This window comes from Canis lupus, chromosome 25 (assembly GCF_003254725.2).
Source record: "Canis lupus dingo isolate Sandy chromosome 25, ASM325472v2, whole genome shotgun sequence".
Taxonomy (NCBI): domain Eukaryota; kingdom Metazoa; phylum Chordata; class Mammalia; order Carnivora; family Canidae; genus Canis; species Canis lupus.
This window is the reverse complement of record NC_064267.1, coordinates 37,326,750-37,346,599: the sequence shown is the minus strand read 5'-3', so window position 1 is coordinate 37,346,599 and position 19,850 is coordinate 37,326,750. Positions and strand designations below refer to the sequence as shown.

At 45.3% G+C, this 19,850-nt stretch overlaps 1 protein-coding gene across 1 annotated transcript in view; it reads right to left on the bottom strand.

The window, feature by feature from the left end:
• The window catches only part of LOC125753633 (collagen alpha-1(I) chain-like), a 34,263-nt gene extending 15,168 nt beyond the window's left edge, over positions 1-19,095 (bottom strand). The window contains exons 1-3 of the mRNA XM_049101284.1: positions 19,025-19,095; positions 13,141-13,627; positions 12,104-12,227 (exon numbers count right to left, since the gene is read on the bottom strand). Of these exons, the coding sequence (XP_048957241.1) occupies positions 12,104-12,227; positions 13,141-13,627; positions 19,025-19,095 (682 nt within the window). The remainder of the gene's footprint in view (positions 1-12,103; positions 12,228-13,140; positions 13,628-19,024) is intronic.
• Between the last annotated feature and the right edge of the window lie 755 nt (positions 19,096-19,850).

Here is a 19,850-nt window from a genome sequence, read left to right as displayed (position 1 = left end):
CAGATCATATGACTGTATACTCTGCAGCCGCATAGAATTGGTGATGCAGACATGTGGTCCTTGTATGGAGGGACTCTGGCTGTGCATGTGTGTTTGGATCATGAGGCATTTCCCAGTTTGACATCAACATGAAAACTCCATGCATAGAGGGGAGAGGCTTGTGGCACAGGGATAGGATGTGTGTGGACCTCCCATCAGTGCTTGGCAGTGCTTATTCTTGGCAGATGGTGTAGGTAGGATACAGGGAGCTAAGGATCTGCACACTAGGTGTTTGATACAAGCATATCAGCAAAAAGATTCATAGAAAAAATCCAGAAAATGTAACCAGGGTCCCCTGAGAATGCACTAAGGATTCAGTATGACTCCAAATTGTCAGGAGGATTTGTTGTCAGAGCAGTCCTGTTTCTCTTAAAACTTGGATATAAATGTTTCATACATAAAAAATATTAAAGTATTCTTTGCTTGAAGATATGTGAAGTAAAAGAATTGAAGTTCCTGCCATGAGTGAGTAGATTTTGTTGATGCAACCCATAAAAAGCAACATCAAAACCTGGTTAAGTACACAAATCTTTGAAGTAAAAGATGTCTTTGAAGACATCAGTATGTAGGCTATTTTTTAAAATATATATATATATATATTTTTTAAAGGGATCCCTGGGTGGCGCAGCGGTTTAGCGCCTGCCTTTGGCCCAGGGCGCGATCCTGGAGACCCGGGATCGAATCCCACGTCGGGCTCCCGGTGCATGGAGCCTGCTTCTCCCTCTGCCTGTGTCTCTGCCTCTCTCTCTCTCTCTCTCTCTGTGACTATCATAAATAAATAAATAATTAAAAAAAAAAAAAGATTTTATTTATTCATGAGCAACCCAAAGAGCAGAACCAGCAAAGAGCAGAACCAGCGGCAGAGACATAGGCAGAGGGAGAAGCAGGCTCCCTGCGGGGAGCTCAATGCGGGGGTGGGGGTGGTGGTGGGGGGGGTGGGGGGGGTGGGGATTTGATCCTAGGAGCTCAGGATCACACCCTGAGCTGAAGGCAGATGCTCAACTACTGAGCACTCAGGCGCCCCTGTAGGCTGTTTAAACAGGAATTTTTAAGGCACTATGGATGGGTCTAGGGGAGTCCACAGGAAGATGATTGCCTCATCCACACTAGATTTTCTCCTGGGGCAATTGAACATTAGTAGGGAGGGAGATTGAGACCCAGAAGAAAAGTGAAGCCTTTCTGGGCTTAGGAGAAATAAGATGGAACTTCGTGCAAGCAAAATATTGGGGCTTTGCTTCCTGGTAAGTCATGGTGAGTAGAGGTGAGATAATAGTAGGAAATAAATATTCACTTCAAAGGTGTATTTGTGAAAGTTTAGGGGATTGCGGGACCAGAAGAGAATATAAGCACTAGGATTCCACATGGGTAAAAGCCCTTACTGTGAACGGTGAGGTCCCCAGGCATTTCCACACCTGAAGCACCTGTTTAGTGTGGACACTGATGATCTTGGGGAGAGACATCACTAGGGAGTGAAAACAAGTTGATGGGGTGTTGGCCGACAGAATTCCCAAACTTGGCTGCTTTTTTTTTTACAGGCAAGAAAGCTATTATAATACAGTCCCATGGTTTGGGAGGATTACTTCCAACTGCAGGAAGACATCTGCACTGACTTTTTTTTTTTTTTTTTTTTTTTAAGATTTTTTTTTGGGGGGGTGCTGAAACCTGAGAACGAACTTTTTAAAGGATTTTATTTATTGGAGAGAGCGAGAGAGCGAGCGTGCACAAGTGGGGAGCAGCAGGAGAGGAGAAGCAGATGCCCTACTGAGCAGGGAGCCAGATGTGGGGCTCAATCCCAGGACCCTGAGATCATGGTCTGAGCTGAAAGCAGATGCTTCACTGACAGCCACCCAGGTGTCCCTTACTACTTTTGAAATTTTGGTAGCAATACTACATGTCCTTTTAAAGGAGGACAATTGACATACCAGCAGACCTTACTTGATCTATTAATAATTTCTGATGATTTTCCATAAAATAGCTTCTCCATTATGAATTCTCTTATTTTCATAGATTTTTATCTTCCTGGTGATTTCTTTTTTCACTTATTTCCTGTTTTAGCAGTTACCCTACATTAAATTTTCTTGTGCACACAGCAAGGTGGTGTTTAGCTGAATGAGCATGCAGATTGGGTACAGACATAGTTTCTGTTCTGTGGAGTTTACTTATTTCTTTGACTAGAACAAGTTTCTGGGGAACCAGGGTGACTCAGTCAGTTAAACATCTGCCTTTGGGAAAAAAAAATAAACATTTGCCTTTGGCTCAGGCCATGATCCCAGGGTCCTGGGATGGAGTCCCGCATCGGGTTTCCTGCTTAGCGGGGAGTCTGCTTCTCCCTTTCCCTATGCCTGCTGCTTTACTTGTGTACTGTCAATTAAATAATTAAAATGTTTTTTACAGCCCCCAAGTTTCTTTTTTCTTTTCTTTTTTTTTTAGTCCCCAAGTTTCTGTAGAATTCTTCCAATATAGTTTTTGCATCTATGAACATGAACACATAATTTTCACATTTCTATTGATATAATTGTCTTAATGGATATCCTCAATCTGAATCACACTTGCATCCTGACATAAAGGTCACTTGATCATGGTATGATATTTCTTAAGTTGATGAATATTTACTTATATTTTGTGCAATACTTTAACATTTCTTTGCATATGTCCAATTTGTCTGACAGGTATTATATGGGCCAATCTATGGGAAGATCTATTATCAGCCTTATATTCAGTGTTTATAAAACCACTGGGAAAGATCGACTAAAGCAATACTATGAAATAATTCATTAATGGAGCTTCTCTCTTGGACTGTATGAACCTAGCTTTTGTGTGTGCGTTTCCTTTTGTTAATTCCTCCGCCCCCTTTACATATATTTGGCTTACAAGAACACAGATTCATTCTCTTTCTGTTCTGGAATAAGAACGGTAAAACCAACATGAATGTTAATGGACTAAAATCACACTGTCAGTGGGGCTGCGTTCTTTCTGAAGGCTCCAGGAGAGGATCTGTTTTCTTTCCTGGCTTCTGGAGGTTGCCTACATCTCTGGCTCACATATCCCTTCCAGGAGTCACACCACTCCAACCTCTGCCTCCATCATCACATCTGTGCCTGTGACTCTCCTGCTTCCCTGTTTCCTGTGTAAGGATCTACCTGAATAAAATTCCCTACAGTCTCCCATCTCAAAATATTAACTCAATCACATCTGTAATCTCTTCAGTCAAGTCAGGTAACATACATCAGCTTCAAGGAATTAGGATGTATCATTAGTAAAAACTAGGATGTTCTTCTGTGTAAATGGGTATAAGCATCAAACTCAGCGCATTCCCGGTGCTGGGTTAGCACCTTCTACTCCTCAGGCCCTCTTCAGGTGTGGTCAGCCGTCCCAGTCTTGTTCTGCACGGTCACCGAATCTGACCCTAAGGGTCAAGTCTCCTCCGACATCTTTAACTTGAAATAGGTCCACAGCCTTTTCTTGACTTTTACAACCTCAGCAGTTGTGAAGATTGCGGGCCAGTCACTTTCTAGATTGTTCTGCATTATAAATTTGTCCAGTGTTTATTTTTTAAAAAAGATTTTATTTATTTATTCATGAGACACACACACACACACACACACACAGAGGCAGAGGCAGAGGCAGAGACGCAGGCAGAGAGAGAAGCAGGCTCCATGCAGGGAGCCCAACATGGGACTCGATCCCGGGTCTCCAGGATCAGGCCCCGGACTGAAGGTGGCGCTAAACCTCTGAGCCATCCAGGCTGCCCTATTTCCGCATTTTTTAAAAGTCAGTAATAATGTAGAAGTGATGAAGTGATGCTGTGCTTTCTTGTTCCATGGCTGATCGTTTCCACGTGGATCACTCCAATTAAGGTAGACTCTGAAAGACTTGGCTGTCGAGCCTCTCTTTTACTTGTTTCTCTTACATTGTTCAATTTAGAATCTCATCTCTGTGGAGGTAAGTGATAAGCTATATGTATACCTGTATCAAGTATAGATATTTATCCCTACTATGGATACACACAGACACATATATATTCTACATTTATATATTAAGTAACACTGAATTGCAAAGATCTGTCTCTATTTCTCTTTTTTTTGGTCTCTATTTCTGATGCCAATATTTGACATTACGTTCTTGTGCCCATTCTGAACTGTTTTTTTTTTTTTTTTTTTTCATTTTGAACTGTTGACAAATGCTCCTAACATTCCTGTGGAATCCCATTTCTCCATTCATAATAAAATGATGGTGCCACTCAGGAATTGGAGGCTTAGCAGCCAATTGGATTTCAGCATAAGAAACCTCAGGGAAGGACAACATTTCCTGAAACACACGCTTATCTTCATCTGAATCTTGAGATGAGGTCCTCCGCAGATGCTTCTGCTGAGACCCCCTTATAGGAAGAGAAGGGAAAACCTGGAAGACACTTTTCCAACTCTGACATGGTACTGAGTACTGTGCCCCTAGTGCTTCTCAGTCTCTCTCCAGCCCAGGGATCTCTGAAAATGCTTCTCCCTTTGCCTGTGTCTCTGCCACTTTCTATCTCCTATGAATAAATAAATGAAGCCATAAACTTTGTTTGGGGTTTCCTAAACAGTGAGACCAATGCCATGCTTGTGTTCACCTGATCTGTGATCTGTACGACACTGCCTGGGATGGGGAGTCGAACAGGGGGAGCCAGGACTTCTGTGGCAAAGGCTCTTGCTTGTGCCATCATATGAGTGATTATAGGATCAAAGCTTTCATTTGTGATTTGATGCTTTGTCTGCTGCTCTGACACCTGGCACCTGAGTCTCTCTCCACAAGGCCAGTGAGCTCCTGGCAGCAGAAACTGCATGGGGTGTGCACATGGGGAGATGGCGAAATGAGGTCCATGATGTGTTTGTCGGAAGGGATGAAGAGCCCTGTGCTGGCATAGGATGTAGGCAGAAAGAACGTAGACTTCTGAGACCTGGTGAGAACTGGCAGAGTGATTGGAAACACATGACAACAGACATGGGTTGTGGGCACAGGCATTGGAAATATACAGAGGAAAACATGGCATGGTGATGCTGGAGACAGACATGGTTGGGGGGCACAGGGTTTGAGAAGACAAGAGAGAACCATGGGACCCAACTAAATCAATGTCTTGTGTAAAATTATAGACTTCTGTGGACACATTAGAGTAGAAGAAAGATGAAATCCGTCACCTTTGTTTCCTTCAGGAAGCATATAGAAGTAAGGAAATAGCAAAGACAAGAGTATAAGAGAATGACTTAGAAAAAAACAATATAAAAATAAAGAAGGGTAAAAGTTGATAGTAATACCAGCAATGAACAAGCTGAGGAACAGAAATGGAGAGCAGACCAAAGCAGTGACATTGGAGATGCTCTGTGAGCCTGCAGACACTGATCGGATGCTGCCAGGGCTTTGGAACCGTGAGGGACACAGTCGGCCCATAACCAGCCCCCCCGCCTGCTCACAGCCTCTGCTCATGGCCCCAAGCTCATGGGCTCATGGCCCCCACTCATAGCCTGCTGATTCTTCCCAGGCCCGAGCCCAGGGTGCCCTGAAATGTGTGGTGAGAAGGTACATCCTTGACAAGTTCCAGATCTTGGATGGAAAGCATTTTTTTTTTTTCCTTTTCACCACTAAGTATCCTGTTAGCTCTAGGGTTTTTGTTTGTTTGTTTGTTTTGTTTTGTTTGTTTTGTAGATGCATTTTACCAGATTAAAGGAATTCCCTTCCCTTACTGGTATCTTTGGAGTGTGCAAGATGACTGGATATTGAAATTTGTTGTTTCCCTGCATCTCTTGAGTTTTCACTGTTGTGATAATATGGTGAATTATATTCACTTAAAAAGTATTGATTCAGAAAAGAAGTACTGATTTAGCCTTTCACTCCTAAGATGATCTCTGCATTGTCTTAATGTTGCTTGTAGGTCTGTGGGTATATATGTATATTAATGTATTTATGTATACATAATATTCATATAGATTTTAACACTTTAAATAAACTTTTTACTTTTTTCAGCTTTGTTGTGTTATAATTAATAAATTGCAGTGGAGGGATCCCTGGGTGGCACAGCGGTTTGGTGCCTGCCTTTGACCCAGGGCGCGATCCTGGAGACCCGGGATCGAATCCCACGTCGGGCTCCCGGTGCATGGAGCCTGCTTCTCCCTCTGCCTGTGTCTCTGCCTCTCTCTCTCTGTGTCTATCATGAATAAATAAATAAAATCTTTAAAAAAAATAAAATGAGTCTCTTGTAGACAGCAAATAGATGGGTCTTGCTTTAAAAAAAAATTGCAGTGGAATATATTTAAATTATACAAAATGATTTTTTAAGATTCTATTTATTTATTCATGAGAAACACACAGAGAGAGGGAGAGACGTAGGTGGAGGGAGAAGAAGGCTCCTCCCAAGGAGCCTGTTTTCGGGACTTGATCCCTGGACCAGGATCACACCCTGAGCTGAAGGCAGACGCTCAACCACTAGCCACCCAGGCATCCCCATACATGATGATTTGATGTACATATATGTACATATACATTGTGGAGAATTCTCAGTCAAGTTAATTAACACTTATATCACCAGCTGGAAATCCAAGTATAACTTTTGACTCCCCCCAAAACTGAACTACTAATGGCCTTGTGTTGTTTGGATACCTTACTGATAACATAATCAATATCACATTTTTGTACTGTATTTTTACAATGAAATAAGCTAGAGAAAAGAGTTGATATTAAGAAAACATAAGGGGGAGGAACTGCCTGGTATAGCTCAGTGGTTGAGCATATGCCTTCGCCTCAGGTCCTGATCCCATGGTCCTGGGATTAAGTCCTGCATAGGGCTCCCTGCAGGGAGCCTCCTTCTCCCTTTGCTTGTGTCTCTGCCTCTTTCTATCTCCCATGAATAAATAAATAAAATCTTAAAATTTTACTGTATCCTACTGTATTGAAAAAAAGGCATGCAGAAGTGGGCACACACAATTTAAAGTTGTGTTGTTCAAGGGTCAGCTATATGTGTATATACATACGTGTGTATGGTGTGTGTGTGTGTGTGTGTGTGTGTGTGTGTGTGGTGTGGCCTCCCACAGCATTCAGACAGACCTATGCTTATCTACAGAACCAAGAAGACATCTACCCTGAACCCTATTCTCACAAGTCAGCTGCTGGGAAAGAAACCTATGAGAACCATCTGCTCTATAGGGTCTCCCATTGAAAGACCTGAAGTGAGCTTTACCTCACTTCATGGACTGGAGAGAAGATAGGAAATAGCTGTCACTGACACAATGACACTGTCCAGGCACTGTGGCCCAGACCCTGCCCTCATTATCACTTTGGCAGACAACGGGCCTGAAGTCTGTTCCCATGATGTTCCCTGGGCTGCCTCTAAAACATGTGGACTGGGCCATGTCCTAATCCATCAGGCACAAATCTAGTGTCATGATGTAAACTCAAACCTGAACTCATGGCCTGCTGCGTGGACACTGGGCCAGGATTCTAAGCTCAGCCTCAAGGTATCAGGCAAAAGATCTGACCAGATGTCCATCTGGACTCCCCATAAGCCCCCAAATAAACTGAGACTCCTTCCCTTCTAGATCACCCAGGAGAGCCTCAGAGACCTGATTTGGACACTGTTCAAACTCTCCACTTTCTATCCATTACAACTGGACTTGGACCAAAGGAAAACCCCACATGACCAGGAAGATGGCAGCTGAGGTTCTGAGCACAGACTTCATCTGAATGCCGTCTCCACCTGCACTGGTCCTCATTCTTCACCATCCAGCCATGTTCTAGGCCAATCCTTCAGAATGGTCTTCAGCACAGTAGACGGCGATTGATGAAGCTCCAGATTCATAGCAGCTCTCATTCCATCCACCTGAGAAGCATACACCTCAATTTCAGACGCCTCAGTTTTTCCAGATGCTGTCCCTATGTCCCCTTTAGTGTCCTCTGTGAAGACCTCTGGTGTCCCCCTGAGAAGAATGACTGGGAGGGAGACCCCTTGCAGGATGTGAATGCATCCTTGTCTCATGTGACTTGGAGGTTATTGCTGCATCGACAAGGACAAAGATGTAAGAGGCAGCTGTTTCTGGTTCTGCAGTGCTTCTCCAGCTTGGCATGTGTGCAGATGCTGGAATCCCAGACAGCACTTCGGGGACACATGCAGACACCACATATTTAGTTATATAAACTGAAATTGTATTTTTTTTTAAAGATTTTATTTATTTATTCATGAGAATACACAGAGAGGAGAGAGAGAAGCAGAGACACAGGCAGAGGGAGAAGCAGGCTCCATGCAGGGAGCCTGATGTGGGACTTGACCCTGGGTCTCCAGGATCACACCCTGGGCTGAAGGCAGTGCTAAACCGCTGAGCCACCGGGGCTGCCCCTGAAATTGTATTTTTAAAAAGATTTTATTTATTTATTCATGAATGACACAGAGAGAGAGAGAGAGAGGCAGAGACATAGGCAGATGGAGAAGCAGGCTCCCTGCAGGGAGTCCATCTGGAACTGGATCACAGGTCTCCAGATCACGACCTGAGCTGAAGGCAGACACTCAACCACCAAGCCACCCGGGTGCTCCTGAAATTGTATTTATAATTAAAGTTTTTTTTTTTAATTTTATTTATTTATTCATGAGAGACACAGAGAGAGAGAGGCAGAGACACAGGCAGAGAGAGAAGCAGGCTCCATGCAGGGAGCCCCACGTGGGACTCGATCCCGCGGCTCCAGGATCAGGCCCCCGGGCTAAAGGCGGCGCTAAACCGCTGAGCCATCCGGGCTGCCCCTGAAATTGTATTTAAAATGGAACTTATTGGGACACTTGTGTGGCTCGGTAGTTGAGCATCTGCCTTCGGCTCAGTGTAATCCTGGTCCGGGGATCACATCCCGCATCAGGCTTCCTGGGAGGACCCTGCTTCTTCCTCTGCCTATGTCTCTCATGAATAAATAAATAAAATCTTAAAAAAAAGAAAGGAACTTATTAAACTGGAATATGAACTATTTTTAATTAGTTTTGTTAAAAAATGAGTCAAGTTGTGTGAGTAGGTTTTAAACTATAATCTAAATAGAATACTATTAATCTGCATTTGGTCTGCAAATGATTACATTTTGATAAAATCCGTGAAAGGACCCACCTATGTGGTGTGTAGTTTTTATTTATTTTTATTTTTAATTTATTTAATTAATTTATTTAAAAAAAGATTTTATTAATTTATTTATTCATGAGAGACAGAGAGATAGAGAGGCAGGGACACAGGCAGAGGAAGAAGCAGGTTCCACGCAGGAAGCCCGATGTGGGACTCGATCCTGGGGGCTCTGGGATCACACCCTGAGCCAAAGGTGGACGCTCAACCACTGAGCCATCCAGGCATCCCTGGTGTGTAGTTTTTAAAGTGTCCTCTCCAGAGATAAGAGTTTTTGGCTCTGTTGAAGTGTTTCAGTGAAAATCATCATGGGGAATAGTCTATCGTCCTGTATATTTTGGCTTTTTTTTTTCTTAAGATTTTATTTATTTATTTATTTGAGAGAGAGAGAGAGAGAGCTTGAGCAGGGAGGAGAGGCAGAGAGAGAAGCAGACTCTCCAATGAGCCGGGAGCCCCACATGGGGCTTGATCCCAGGACCCAGGGATCATGACCTGAGCTGAAGGCAGATGCTTCGCCAACTGAGCCAGCCAGATGCTGTTGTAAGTATGTCTTTTTAAAAAATTATTTCATTATTAATAAAATTCTTCCAAATTTGACATATTATGCAGGTATCTTAACTTTTAAGCATTGAAGACATTTTGTAAATTATTTTTATTCATCAAAGTTTATCTGGGAATAAAAAGGAGGTTGGTATGATCTGTACCTTATTTATTTAATTTTTTAAAAAGATTTTATTTATTTATTCATGAGAGACACACAGAGAGAGGCAGAGATACAGGCAGGCTCCCTCCAGGGAAGCCGGATAAGGGACTTGATCCCAGGACTCCAGGATCATGCCCTGAGCCAAAGGCAGATGCTCAACTGCTGAGCCAGCCAGGGGTCCCAGGACCTGTATCTTATTAAAAACCCGAATCTTGGGCAGCCCGGGTGGCTCAGCGGTTTAGAGCCACCTTTGGCCCAGGACGTGATCCTAGAGACCCGGGATCGAATCCCACGTCGGGCTCCCGGTGCATGGAGCCTGCTTCTCCCTCTGCCTCTGTGTGTGTGTGTGTGTGTGTGTGTGTGTGTGACTATCATAAATAAATAAAAATTAAAAAAAAAAAGTCACTGGTGGTGCTCACATGGGCGCCCCCAGATGCCCCTCACATGCCCTATGGGGGTGAGCACAGCACACACTAGTGCCTCACAGCCATCAGTTCTCAGTACAACTGGTATCCCCTTTGACTCCCCCTGTGGTTACCTCTTTCGCTGGCTCTTATTAAACGGAGAGGTCAATAGTGTCTGAGCAAGGCAGTATTTGAGAAACACATGTGCATTCATTGGAGCAAGCTTGTTTGGGCATGTACTGTGTGCTCTCAGGTTTGCCAGGATGTGCTGTGTGCCAGGTGCTGTGCTGTGGACCCCCGCACACCCTGGCTGTCTGTGCTGCAGCCTGGTGGACCCCGTGCACAGCCACAGCGTCTGGGTTCAGGGGTGACTCTGTGCTGCCTGGGGCATGGAGGTCTGCCCGTAGATAGGACTGAGGTCTCCCGTGAGGCCAGGGCCTCTAAGGGTGTATCTACGTCTGGATGTAAGGGCCATTGGCCAATGGATTTTGCTCACATATTCACCAAGGATTGCTGTGTTTTCTTCACTTCCCATGCAGTGATTTTGGAGGACCTGTGCACGTGCTCAAGACACAGCTTGGAGAGATGAGTTTAATACTGAAAAGTAACATGGGTGCTACCCCAGGGCCTTCTACGCCATGTGCTCCTGTCCTCACAACGGGGAATGGGGGCTTCCTTTCTGTACCATCCTAACCAAACCTATGAACTGACGTGCAGCAAGTTCTCAACAGATTTCTCCTCTCAAGCTGGAGATGAGAGGTTCCCTAAGATGAGAGGACACCAGAGTCCTAACAAGGAGGAATTCTTATCCCTCACGGAATGAAGTGGACATAGGGTCCCTTCTGTGTACTGCATTGTTTTTCATTTTTGTGTCTGCATTGCATTTTAGAGAGGCCACCTCTTCATCGAGGCCATCTGAGCATTACTGTGCTTAGGTAGGGCTGAATTTTTCCTGAAAATAGGAATACTTATTTATCAGGGGGCTCTTCAAACGAATGCCTGGAAATCCTTTTTTAATTGTAATAGCAGCAAAGAAAAGCAAATAAGTTATGCTTCAGTGCCCTGTCATTTCCTTTTACTGGCCTATTTCTATTGGCTCTAACTCCAGTGAGGTAAACAGACACTCAGAGCCGAGGGGACGTCCCTTCTACCTCAGACACACACTATGTATAAATACAAACACAGGAGATGTGAGGGAGGTGGCTGGAGGCTGGAGAGTTTACACCGACAGAAGTCTTATCGCTGGACTCCAATGAAAAGAGGGAAGGAAACTTAAATTGGAGGTTTTGGAAACCTAGATTCCTTGACCATCAAGTAATGCGCAGACCTCACTCCTTTATCTGCACCTACTTTACTGCAAGTCTGAGCAGAAGGGAACTCAGTCCTGGAGCAGCAGTGGAGATGATTTCTCCTCCACTTTTTCAGTCCTACTAGTTTCTGTTCCTTTGCTTAAGAGAGAGTTATTTTCTACAATTTAAACCCAATATATTTAAAAATATAAAAAATACTCAAAAGTTGGGAGAAACTGGTATTACTTATGGAAATGTCAGAATACTGCTCAGATTTAGAGACACTCTATGAAATTGAAGCATGATGGGCACCTGAGTGGAACAGTTAGTGAAGCATTCAACTCTTGGTTGAGGTGGGGCTCTAGTGCTCAGTGGGGATTCTCAGTCCTCCTCTTCCCTCTGGACCCCCACCCCTGCACAACTGCACTCTCTCAAGTAAGTAAATAAGTAAATCTTAAAAAAAAAAAAAAGCAGCATGAATGACTGGGATTTGATCTTGCCAAAATCCAGGCAGCAAAAACTTAAGAATTTTTAAAGTAAATAGGGGAGTACCTGGTGGCTCAACCGGTGAAGCATCTGTCTTTGTGAGCTCCTGGGGTCCTGGGATGGGCTCCCCGCTCAGTGGAGAGCCTGCTTCTCCCTCTCTTTTTGCTCCTCTCACTGTGCTGCTAGAGCTCTGTCAAATAATTAATAAAATATTTTTTTTAAAGATTTTATTTATTTATTCATGGGGGACACAGAGACAGAGACAGAGACACAAGTAGAGGGAGAAGCAGGCTCCATGCAGAGAGCCTGATGTGGGACCCGATCCCAAGTCTCCAGGATCAGGCCCTTGGCTGAAGGAGGGGCTAAACCGCTGAGCCACCCAGGCTGCCCTAATTAATAAAATCTTAAAACCTGCTAAAGGTATTACTGAGGCCTCTGAAATTCGAAAATGGAGTTTTATTATTTTTCAAATATTCATGTAAAATAACAGACATCCATAACAAATATGCCTGGAAATATTGAAAAACTAATTATGGAATGCCACCCTCATTTAACTCAAAGACATCAGAATTTATTAATCATCTCTACACCTTCTGAACAGAATGAACTAAACGGAAAGAGGACTATAGGTGCAGAGCCCGGGACGGCGTCTCTAACCCCTGCGTAGTCGCGGGCCAGAAACCAGTCAGGCTCTGCGGAGTCCCCGCCCTGGCCTAGTGTGGCGACTGCCAGGCCCTGGTCCCCGGCCTCTGCAGCCCACCTGCTCCCCCGGCTCCCTGACCCTGGTGCGCCCACCGCCCTCCCCGGCCTCGCGGTCGTCGGCCACCTAAGCCGAAACCAAGAAAAAGCTTTTCTTAAAAAAAATGTTTTAACTTATTTAAGAGAGAGCATGAGCCAGCGAGAGTGACCACCAGGCGGGGTGTAGGGGGAGGCGGCAGAGAGAGAAGCAGGCTCCCCGCCAACAAGGGACCCCCCCACCCATGTGGGGCTCGACCCCAGGATCCCAGGATCCTGACCTGACTCGACCCCAGGATCCAGGACCCCAGGACCCGGGGATCCTGACCTGACTCGACCCCAGGACCCCAGGGCCCCGGGATCCTGACCTGAGCGGAAGGCAGCCCTTCACCCTGACTTCCCAGGCGCCCCTGAAAAAGCTTTTTGTGACAGAAGAAGCCCTTCCAAGGCTGGGAAGGAAACATCTCGGCGCTGACGACGCTTATTCCTCTCGGCGGTAACCTGCAAGGCGCCGAAGGACCCGCAGAACGCACGCCGCCCGGCGCACCTGCGCGGACTCTTCGAGGACTAGGACAGACCGGAAGCGCCGCGGCCTGGCGGAAGGACGTGCTGCGTCCGCTCGCACTGGCCCCGCCCTCCTCAGGTCCCGCCTCCCCGCGACCTGTGACCCGGAAGCGCTCTCCGGGGGCGCCCTTCCCGCCTGTGAGCGCGGGCTTCGGTCTCGTAGCGCAGGACGGCGCTCGCGGTGGGGGTGCGGCCCGGTCCTCCCCCTGAGCCCGGCGCTGGGAGGGTACGACCAGCGCTTCCCCGGACGCCTCCTGCCCTGCGTCCCGGATGCCATGCGGCTGGCTGTCCCTGCCGGGGTGTGCTTACGGTCCCGCCGGCAACTTCCTCCGGGACCATCTGGATTCCGTCCGTGGGAACCTGGAGGTGGCCGCGGGGCGGGGAAGGGTCGGGTGTGTGCGTGCGAAGAGGGGGTGACGGGCCGTGTGCACGTGGGGGAGGGGCGAGGAGGGGGTGACGGGCCGTGTGCACGTGGGGAGGGGCGAAGAGGGGGTGACGGGCCGTGTGCACGTGGGGAGGAGGTGGGGGCGGGGGAGCACGCTCCGACTGTGAAGGACGCAGACCCCGGAGGGAGGCCGGAGCGCAGCGGAGCAGGAGGGCGGTGACCGAAGGGCAGCTATCAGAGTCGTCATAGTTTGTTCTCATAATCTTCTGTGTTTATTGTGTCGTGCTTAGATTATGAAGCTTTCTGCTCCTTATTGTAGAAGATCTTTGGAAGTTCATCATTTTGCACTGTTTCAATGTGCATTTGTTAAGGATAGTGACCTTTATTTTTTATTTTGGGATTAACAGTCACAATTTTGTTTAACCGGTTTGTCTAATAATAGATTAATTTTTTAAAATTTTTATTTATTTTTTAATATTTTATTTATTTATTCATGAGAAACACAGAGAGACAGAGACAGAGGCAGAGGGAGAAGCAGGCTCCATGCAAGGAGCCCGACGCGGGATTCGATCCTGGGACTCGAGGATCACACCCTGGGCCGAAGGTGGCGCTAAACCGCTGAGCCACCCGGGCTGCCCTAGATTTTTTTTTTTTTTAAGGTGATACTTTAACGTTGTGGGCTGTGAACTAACAGTTTCCCACTAAGGACTTGCTCCCTTTATGCCTTCATTTTTTAAGGTGATACTTTAACGTTGTGGGCTGTGAACTAACAGTTTCCCACTAAGGACTTGCTCCCTTTATGCCTTCGCAGCCAGGGTTGAAGGGTGAGGTGTTGTAACAAACCTGTCTGCTCAGGAGTGGGTCACGAGGAGCCGTTTACTTAGGTGGCCGTCCTTCATGATTTCCAGGGCCAGTAATGAATTCTTCCTAATTTCTGATAGTTCACTGTGATGTTTTAGAAGAGTGAGATACTTGTGATCATTATGATTAAAACCATGACAGATAAGTTGCTCTTGCTGAGGAGTCTGCAGTGTGGTCTGTCATCTTTGGACATAGGGGAGGGAAGAGAAGGGCTGACCCTAGGGCATTCAGATCACAGTGTCCCTGCAGGGGTACCAGTGGCTGCGTCCTGCTGGCTTCCGCTGGCTTTCTTGCCTGGCCCAATATATGGGAGCAGGGTTTGCAGGCAGTAGGAGAGGACAAGACGGAACACAGATGTGTCTCCCAAGAACAGGGGCTCTTGGTGAAGTGGTGACAAATCAGGAGTGGGACCCTGGGAAGATCAGGAACAGGAAAAACAAGTGTCTCTGCCCATCTTCACCCGGAGATCCTTTGCTCAGCAGGAACTACAAGTGTTTTCACTGTCTGATTTCAAGTGAAGGCCAGTCCCCTAATCACAAACCACTGCTGCCAAGTGACATGTGGCTTTAACTAGGATACAAAAACTTTCTGAAGAAATGAGCAGAAAAACCAAACTCTGGGTCTTCATGTTGGAGTTTATCATCCATGTATCTTCTGAAGAAGAGATTCAAGCAGCCAAACACTTGCAAAGATGAGAAACCACTTCCTTGATCTTATAAAAATCTAACAGAAGAGAAACAAAGAATAGAAGGGAGATCTGCACCTAGATGAGGGCAGTAGTGAGCAGTAAAGGAGAATATGACATAGTTGCATTAAGTGCTTACAGAGTCCAACCTCATCAGCTGGGGAAGCCCCCTGGACACACACCCAGGCATAACATCCTCCTCTCAGGTGAGACCTCTCCCTCAACCATCCCCACCAGGGCTGTATTATGGGGCCAGTGATGGGGTCTGAGGTTAAACATGTATGTGTTCCTGCAGTATGGAATGAGCTGCATTTCCACATTTTCATGTCTTCACATCTTCAAGGAGCCCAGGCCATGTGTGCTTGCCTCCCCTCCTGCATTCCATTCTGGGGGGCCAACCCAGCCTGGAGCAGGAGGGGATGCGAGACAAGATCTACAGTCCTGGGTGTGCAGACCAGAGCGCCAGTTCTGACTAGGAGGCCAGCTAATGTCCACTAAGCGGGCCCCCGAGGTCAGTCATGCAGCACGAGTATTACAAACCTGCTTTAGCCTGCCTATGTCCCTGCAGTTTGGGGTGGTGGGTTATGCAGGACGCATCACAGAAACTTCCATCCATACAATCCAGTGTAGGAGTCTCTGTGGGAGGTGTCCCACTATTTCAGTAGAACGCAGAGGACTCATCTCCACATGTTGAATTCCTTCCAGCGTGTATGGTTTTGACACAAGAAGGGGTATATTGATTTCCAGCCCTGAAAGGCATAGTCTCAGCACTCACAAGGGAGTTAAGAGTGATCTTGCCTTGTAAGGAAGCTCAGACAAGAAGGAAGGTGAGCAGGAGTCAGGAATGCCTTTTTCTTAGAAAAAAAAGTTATTCTCTTGGTTGTTATGTCCTCTCCCTCCTGAAATGCCTTTTTAGAGCCTGCTAATCTTCAGCTCAAGTATCCTAACACATTGTTCACAGTCACTCATGGTGTTTCCTGAACCATGATCCATCTCTCTATGAACTACTGATGTGAGAGTTGTGAAGTATTTCCATTTGGGGCTGAATCATTGGAAGGACGTCATATTCACACATGTATTGGAGCCTGGGGAGTGAGTACTGTGGTTTCAACTGGGTAAGGTAGCAGGGATTTCCTAGGGTATCAGGATGTCCTGCCAATTCTCTATGAGTAAGAGTTAAAGAAACTGAACAGGGGGAAAAAAAACTGCACAGGGAAGTTGTTGATTGGTGTGTAGGAATCTCTGGAAAATCCTGGAAGAGAAGATTGGTAATAGAAAACTTGATCCTACCTGACTTTGTAGCACATTCTGACCTTGGCAAAGTGCGCCTGTGTGGATCTGACCTCAAAATAATCATTACTTGGAATATAGTGGGAGAATGCAGAAACTGATCATGAAGATCAAGGTTGCATTTAATCCATGTGATAGGGTGGGTTTTATTCCACAATTGCTTTGTAAAAATGAGATCAACCTAAATGACTAAGAGCATTTTAAAAATAGCTTGCAGCACATACAAGAGACCTTGACATTACTGGATTTGTAAAGAATCTCAGTGGTTGCCTCTGAGCACAGTGGCTTCTCTGAAGATGTCTATGTGTTCCTATGCTTTGGGCAGGTTGGAGTCTGAGTGCTGGTTTGAAGTATGGTGCGTGTGTTCATGTTTAGTAGATTCTGGCAAGACAGTCCCTGCCTAGAGTTGCAGTGATATTGTCAACCCCAAAATGTGGGCTTTTCACTCAGATATAGACAAGACTTACATTCTTTCTTTTGTATATAATAAAAAATGGCTATTGTTTTCATTTATAATTCACTGATTACTGAATAAATGTTATTAACACAGTTGTATTTATAGAAATGTCAATTTTCCTACTTGGTTCATTTTTCATGTAATTTTATATAATATTTTATATTACATAGTTTTATGCACACACACAGTCATATACACATACATGTGTGCACTTTGATCTGTTTTAGTTATGATTTTTATATAGTGAAATGTAAATGTTTAATTCCTGCTGTTACCTTTTGTATGTTATTTTGGAAGTCTTCCTTATTCTGTCGGTATAAAATGCTCTATTCATTTTAGTCTGAGTATTACGTTGTTTAATACACTTAAACACGATGAGCTCATCTCTGTGTCCATATAGTGGTCTTGTTACTTGTTATAGCTTCTGAGTTACAGTCTGTCTTGTCTGATGTTAGTAGAGCTACCTCTGCTCTCTCCACTGACCTGGAATATGTTTTCCTGTCCCACCACTTTGAGTCCATATGTGTCCTTAAAGCTGAAGCAAATCTTGTGTTGGTGGTGTATATTTGGGTATTGTTTTTTATTCAGTCAGCCACTATGCAGTCTTTTTTATTGTAGAATTTACTCACATTTGAAATAATGATTAGAGACGAGGACTTACTAATGCCATCTTATTAGTTCTTTTCTGGATGTTTTGCAGTTGTCTTGATCCTTCACTCATGTCTGTGCCTTTGTATTGATGCTTGTTGATTCCTGCCTTTTTATCTTCTCTGTATCTACAGTTGGTTTGTGGCTACTGTATGACTTCTGTAAAACATCTAGATAGAACCGTCTGAGCTGATAAGCAACTTAACCTTACTCCTCTCATGCATTATGTTTTTGATGTCATGATTTATTTCTTTTCATATTGTGTGTCCTTTAAAAATTATGGTCGCTGTAGTTATTCTCTGTTCTTTTTTCCTTTGACCTTTCTGCTGGAAGTAATCACCATACAGTAGGACTGCAGTATTCTGATTTTGGCTATATTACTACATTATATGCTTTTTTTTGGTTATTATTTGTGTTCTTTCATTTCAACTTAGAGAACTCCCCTCAGCATTTCTTATAAGGAAGTTTATTGGTGATGAATTACCTCATCTTTTGTTTATCTGGGGATGTCTTTGTCTCTCCATTTAGGAAAGAACATTGCTAGGTGAAGTATTGTTGGGGAGGTTTCTAAAAATTTTTTTTTAAGTTTTATTTATTTATTTGAAAGAGAACATGAGTGGGAGAAGGGCAGAGAGAGAGAGAGAGAGAATTGCAAGCAGACTGTCTGCTAAGCATGGAGCCCAGTGTTGGGCTTGATCTCACAGCCCTGAGATCAGGACCTGAGCCAAAATTGAGAGTGGGGTGCTTAACTGAATGAGCCACCCAAGTGCACTTATGTTCTTTTAAGTTTTGTGTTTGCTGTGTCTTTTCCCATACATTTTCTGTGTATAGTCCTGTTCTGCAGTTCTTGTCTCCTCCTGTGGACATGTATGCCTTCTCTTGCTACTGCAAAGTTAGGTGCTGACAGCCTTAGTCCTGCATTCTCTCTTGTGCTGCTAAATGTTCCTGGTTTGTGTTGACTCACGGTCCTACAGGTTGGGGCAGTGTTGTTGGCATTCTCACTATCCATCTGTCAGAGTTCCCTCTGAACACAGTTGCGAGTGTATGCAGGAAGCTGGCCACAAGGTTTAGAGATGTGTGGGTGATGTGCACTGAGCATTGAGGGGTTGCCCGTGGGCCAGCTGGGGTGGGTTTCAGAGGTGCGGTGTTCCTGGCAGCTTGTGGACAGGCTTACTCCTGGAGTGGTGGTAGTGGAGTCAGTAGGATCCACATCTCTTTGATGCCCTGTAAGACCCTTCTGCTCTTCTCACAGGTGCTTCCCAGCCCCGAATCACACAGCACACCCCAGTGTTGTAGATCATGCAGGAAAGAACAGGGTTTCTCTGGCAGCCTCTCACACAGCTAGAGGAGCAGGTCACTCACTTGGATGTTCTCCCTTTCCCCATGGGAGAAAATGGGCCAGGATGGTCTCTCCTGGCACAGAGCTGTGCCATCGTGGGGGAATTGTGATACAGTTAAAGTCACGCTGTCACTCTTACCCTTTTAATGCACCCAATCTTTGATTTTTTTTTTTTTCTTTCTTGCTCCAGTAGTGTGCTGGAACTTCTCTGCGGGATTCCTGAATTTCCACAAAGGCCCTCTCATCCTGGATCTAATCAGTGTTCTTAGAGAGGAAGACAGGAAAAAATCCTTCTGGCATGTTGATGAAGTCAGTTTTCTCAGTAATATTTTATAATAACAAAATAGGGAGTCCTTTCACAGGAGGGCAAAAAAGAGGGCATGAAGGCAAGGTTTTATGTTTGATTGCATGAAAATTATGAGTAAAAGATACAGGAAAGCCTGACCTTCCTCTCCTCTCCTCTCCTCTCCTCTCCTCTCCTCTCCTCTCCTCTCCTCTCCTCTCCTCTCCCCTCCCCTCCCCTCCCCTCCCCTCCCCTCCCCTCCCCTCCCCTCCCCTCCCCTCCCCTCCCCTCCCCTCCCCTCCCCTCCCCTCCCCTCCCCTCCCCTCCCCTCTCCCCTCTTTTTCTTCTTTTCTTTTCTTTCTTTCTTTCCTTTTCTTTTCTTTCTTTTCTTTCTTTCTTTCTCTCTCTCCTTCCTTCCTTCCTTTTCTTCCTTTTCTTCCTTTCTTCCTTCCTTTCTTTTTCCTTTCTTCTCTTAATTTCTTTTCTTTTCTTTTTTTTTTTTTGCCTGACATTCTTCTTTAGAAATGGCTCTATGCAGTTTATGAATCTTGTTGAGCTCACTGCTC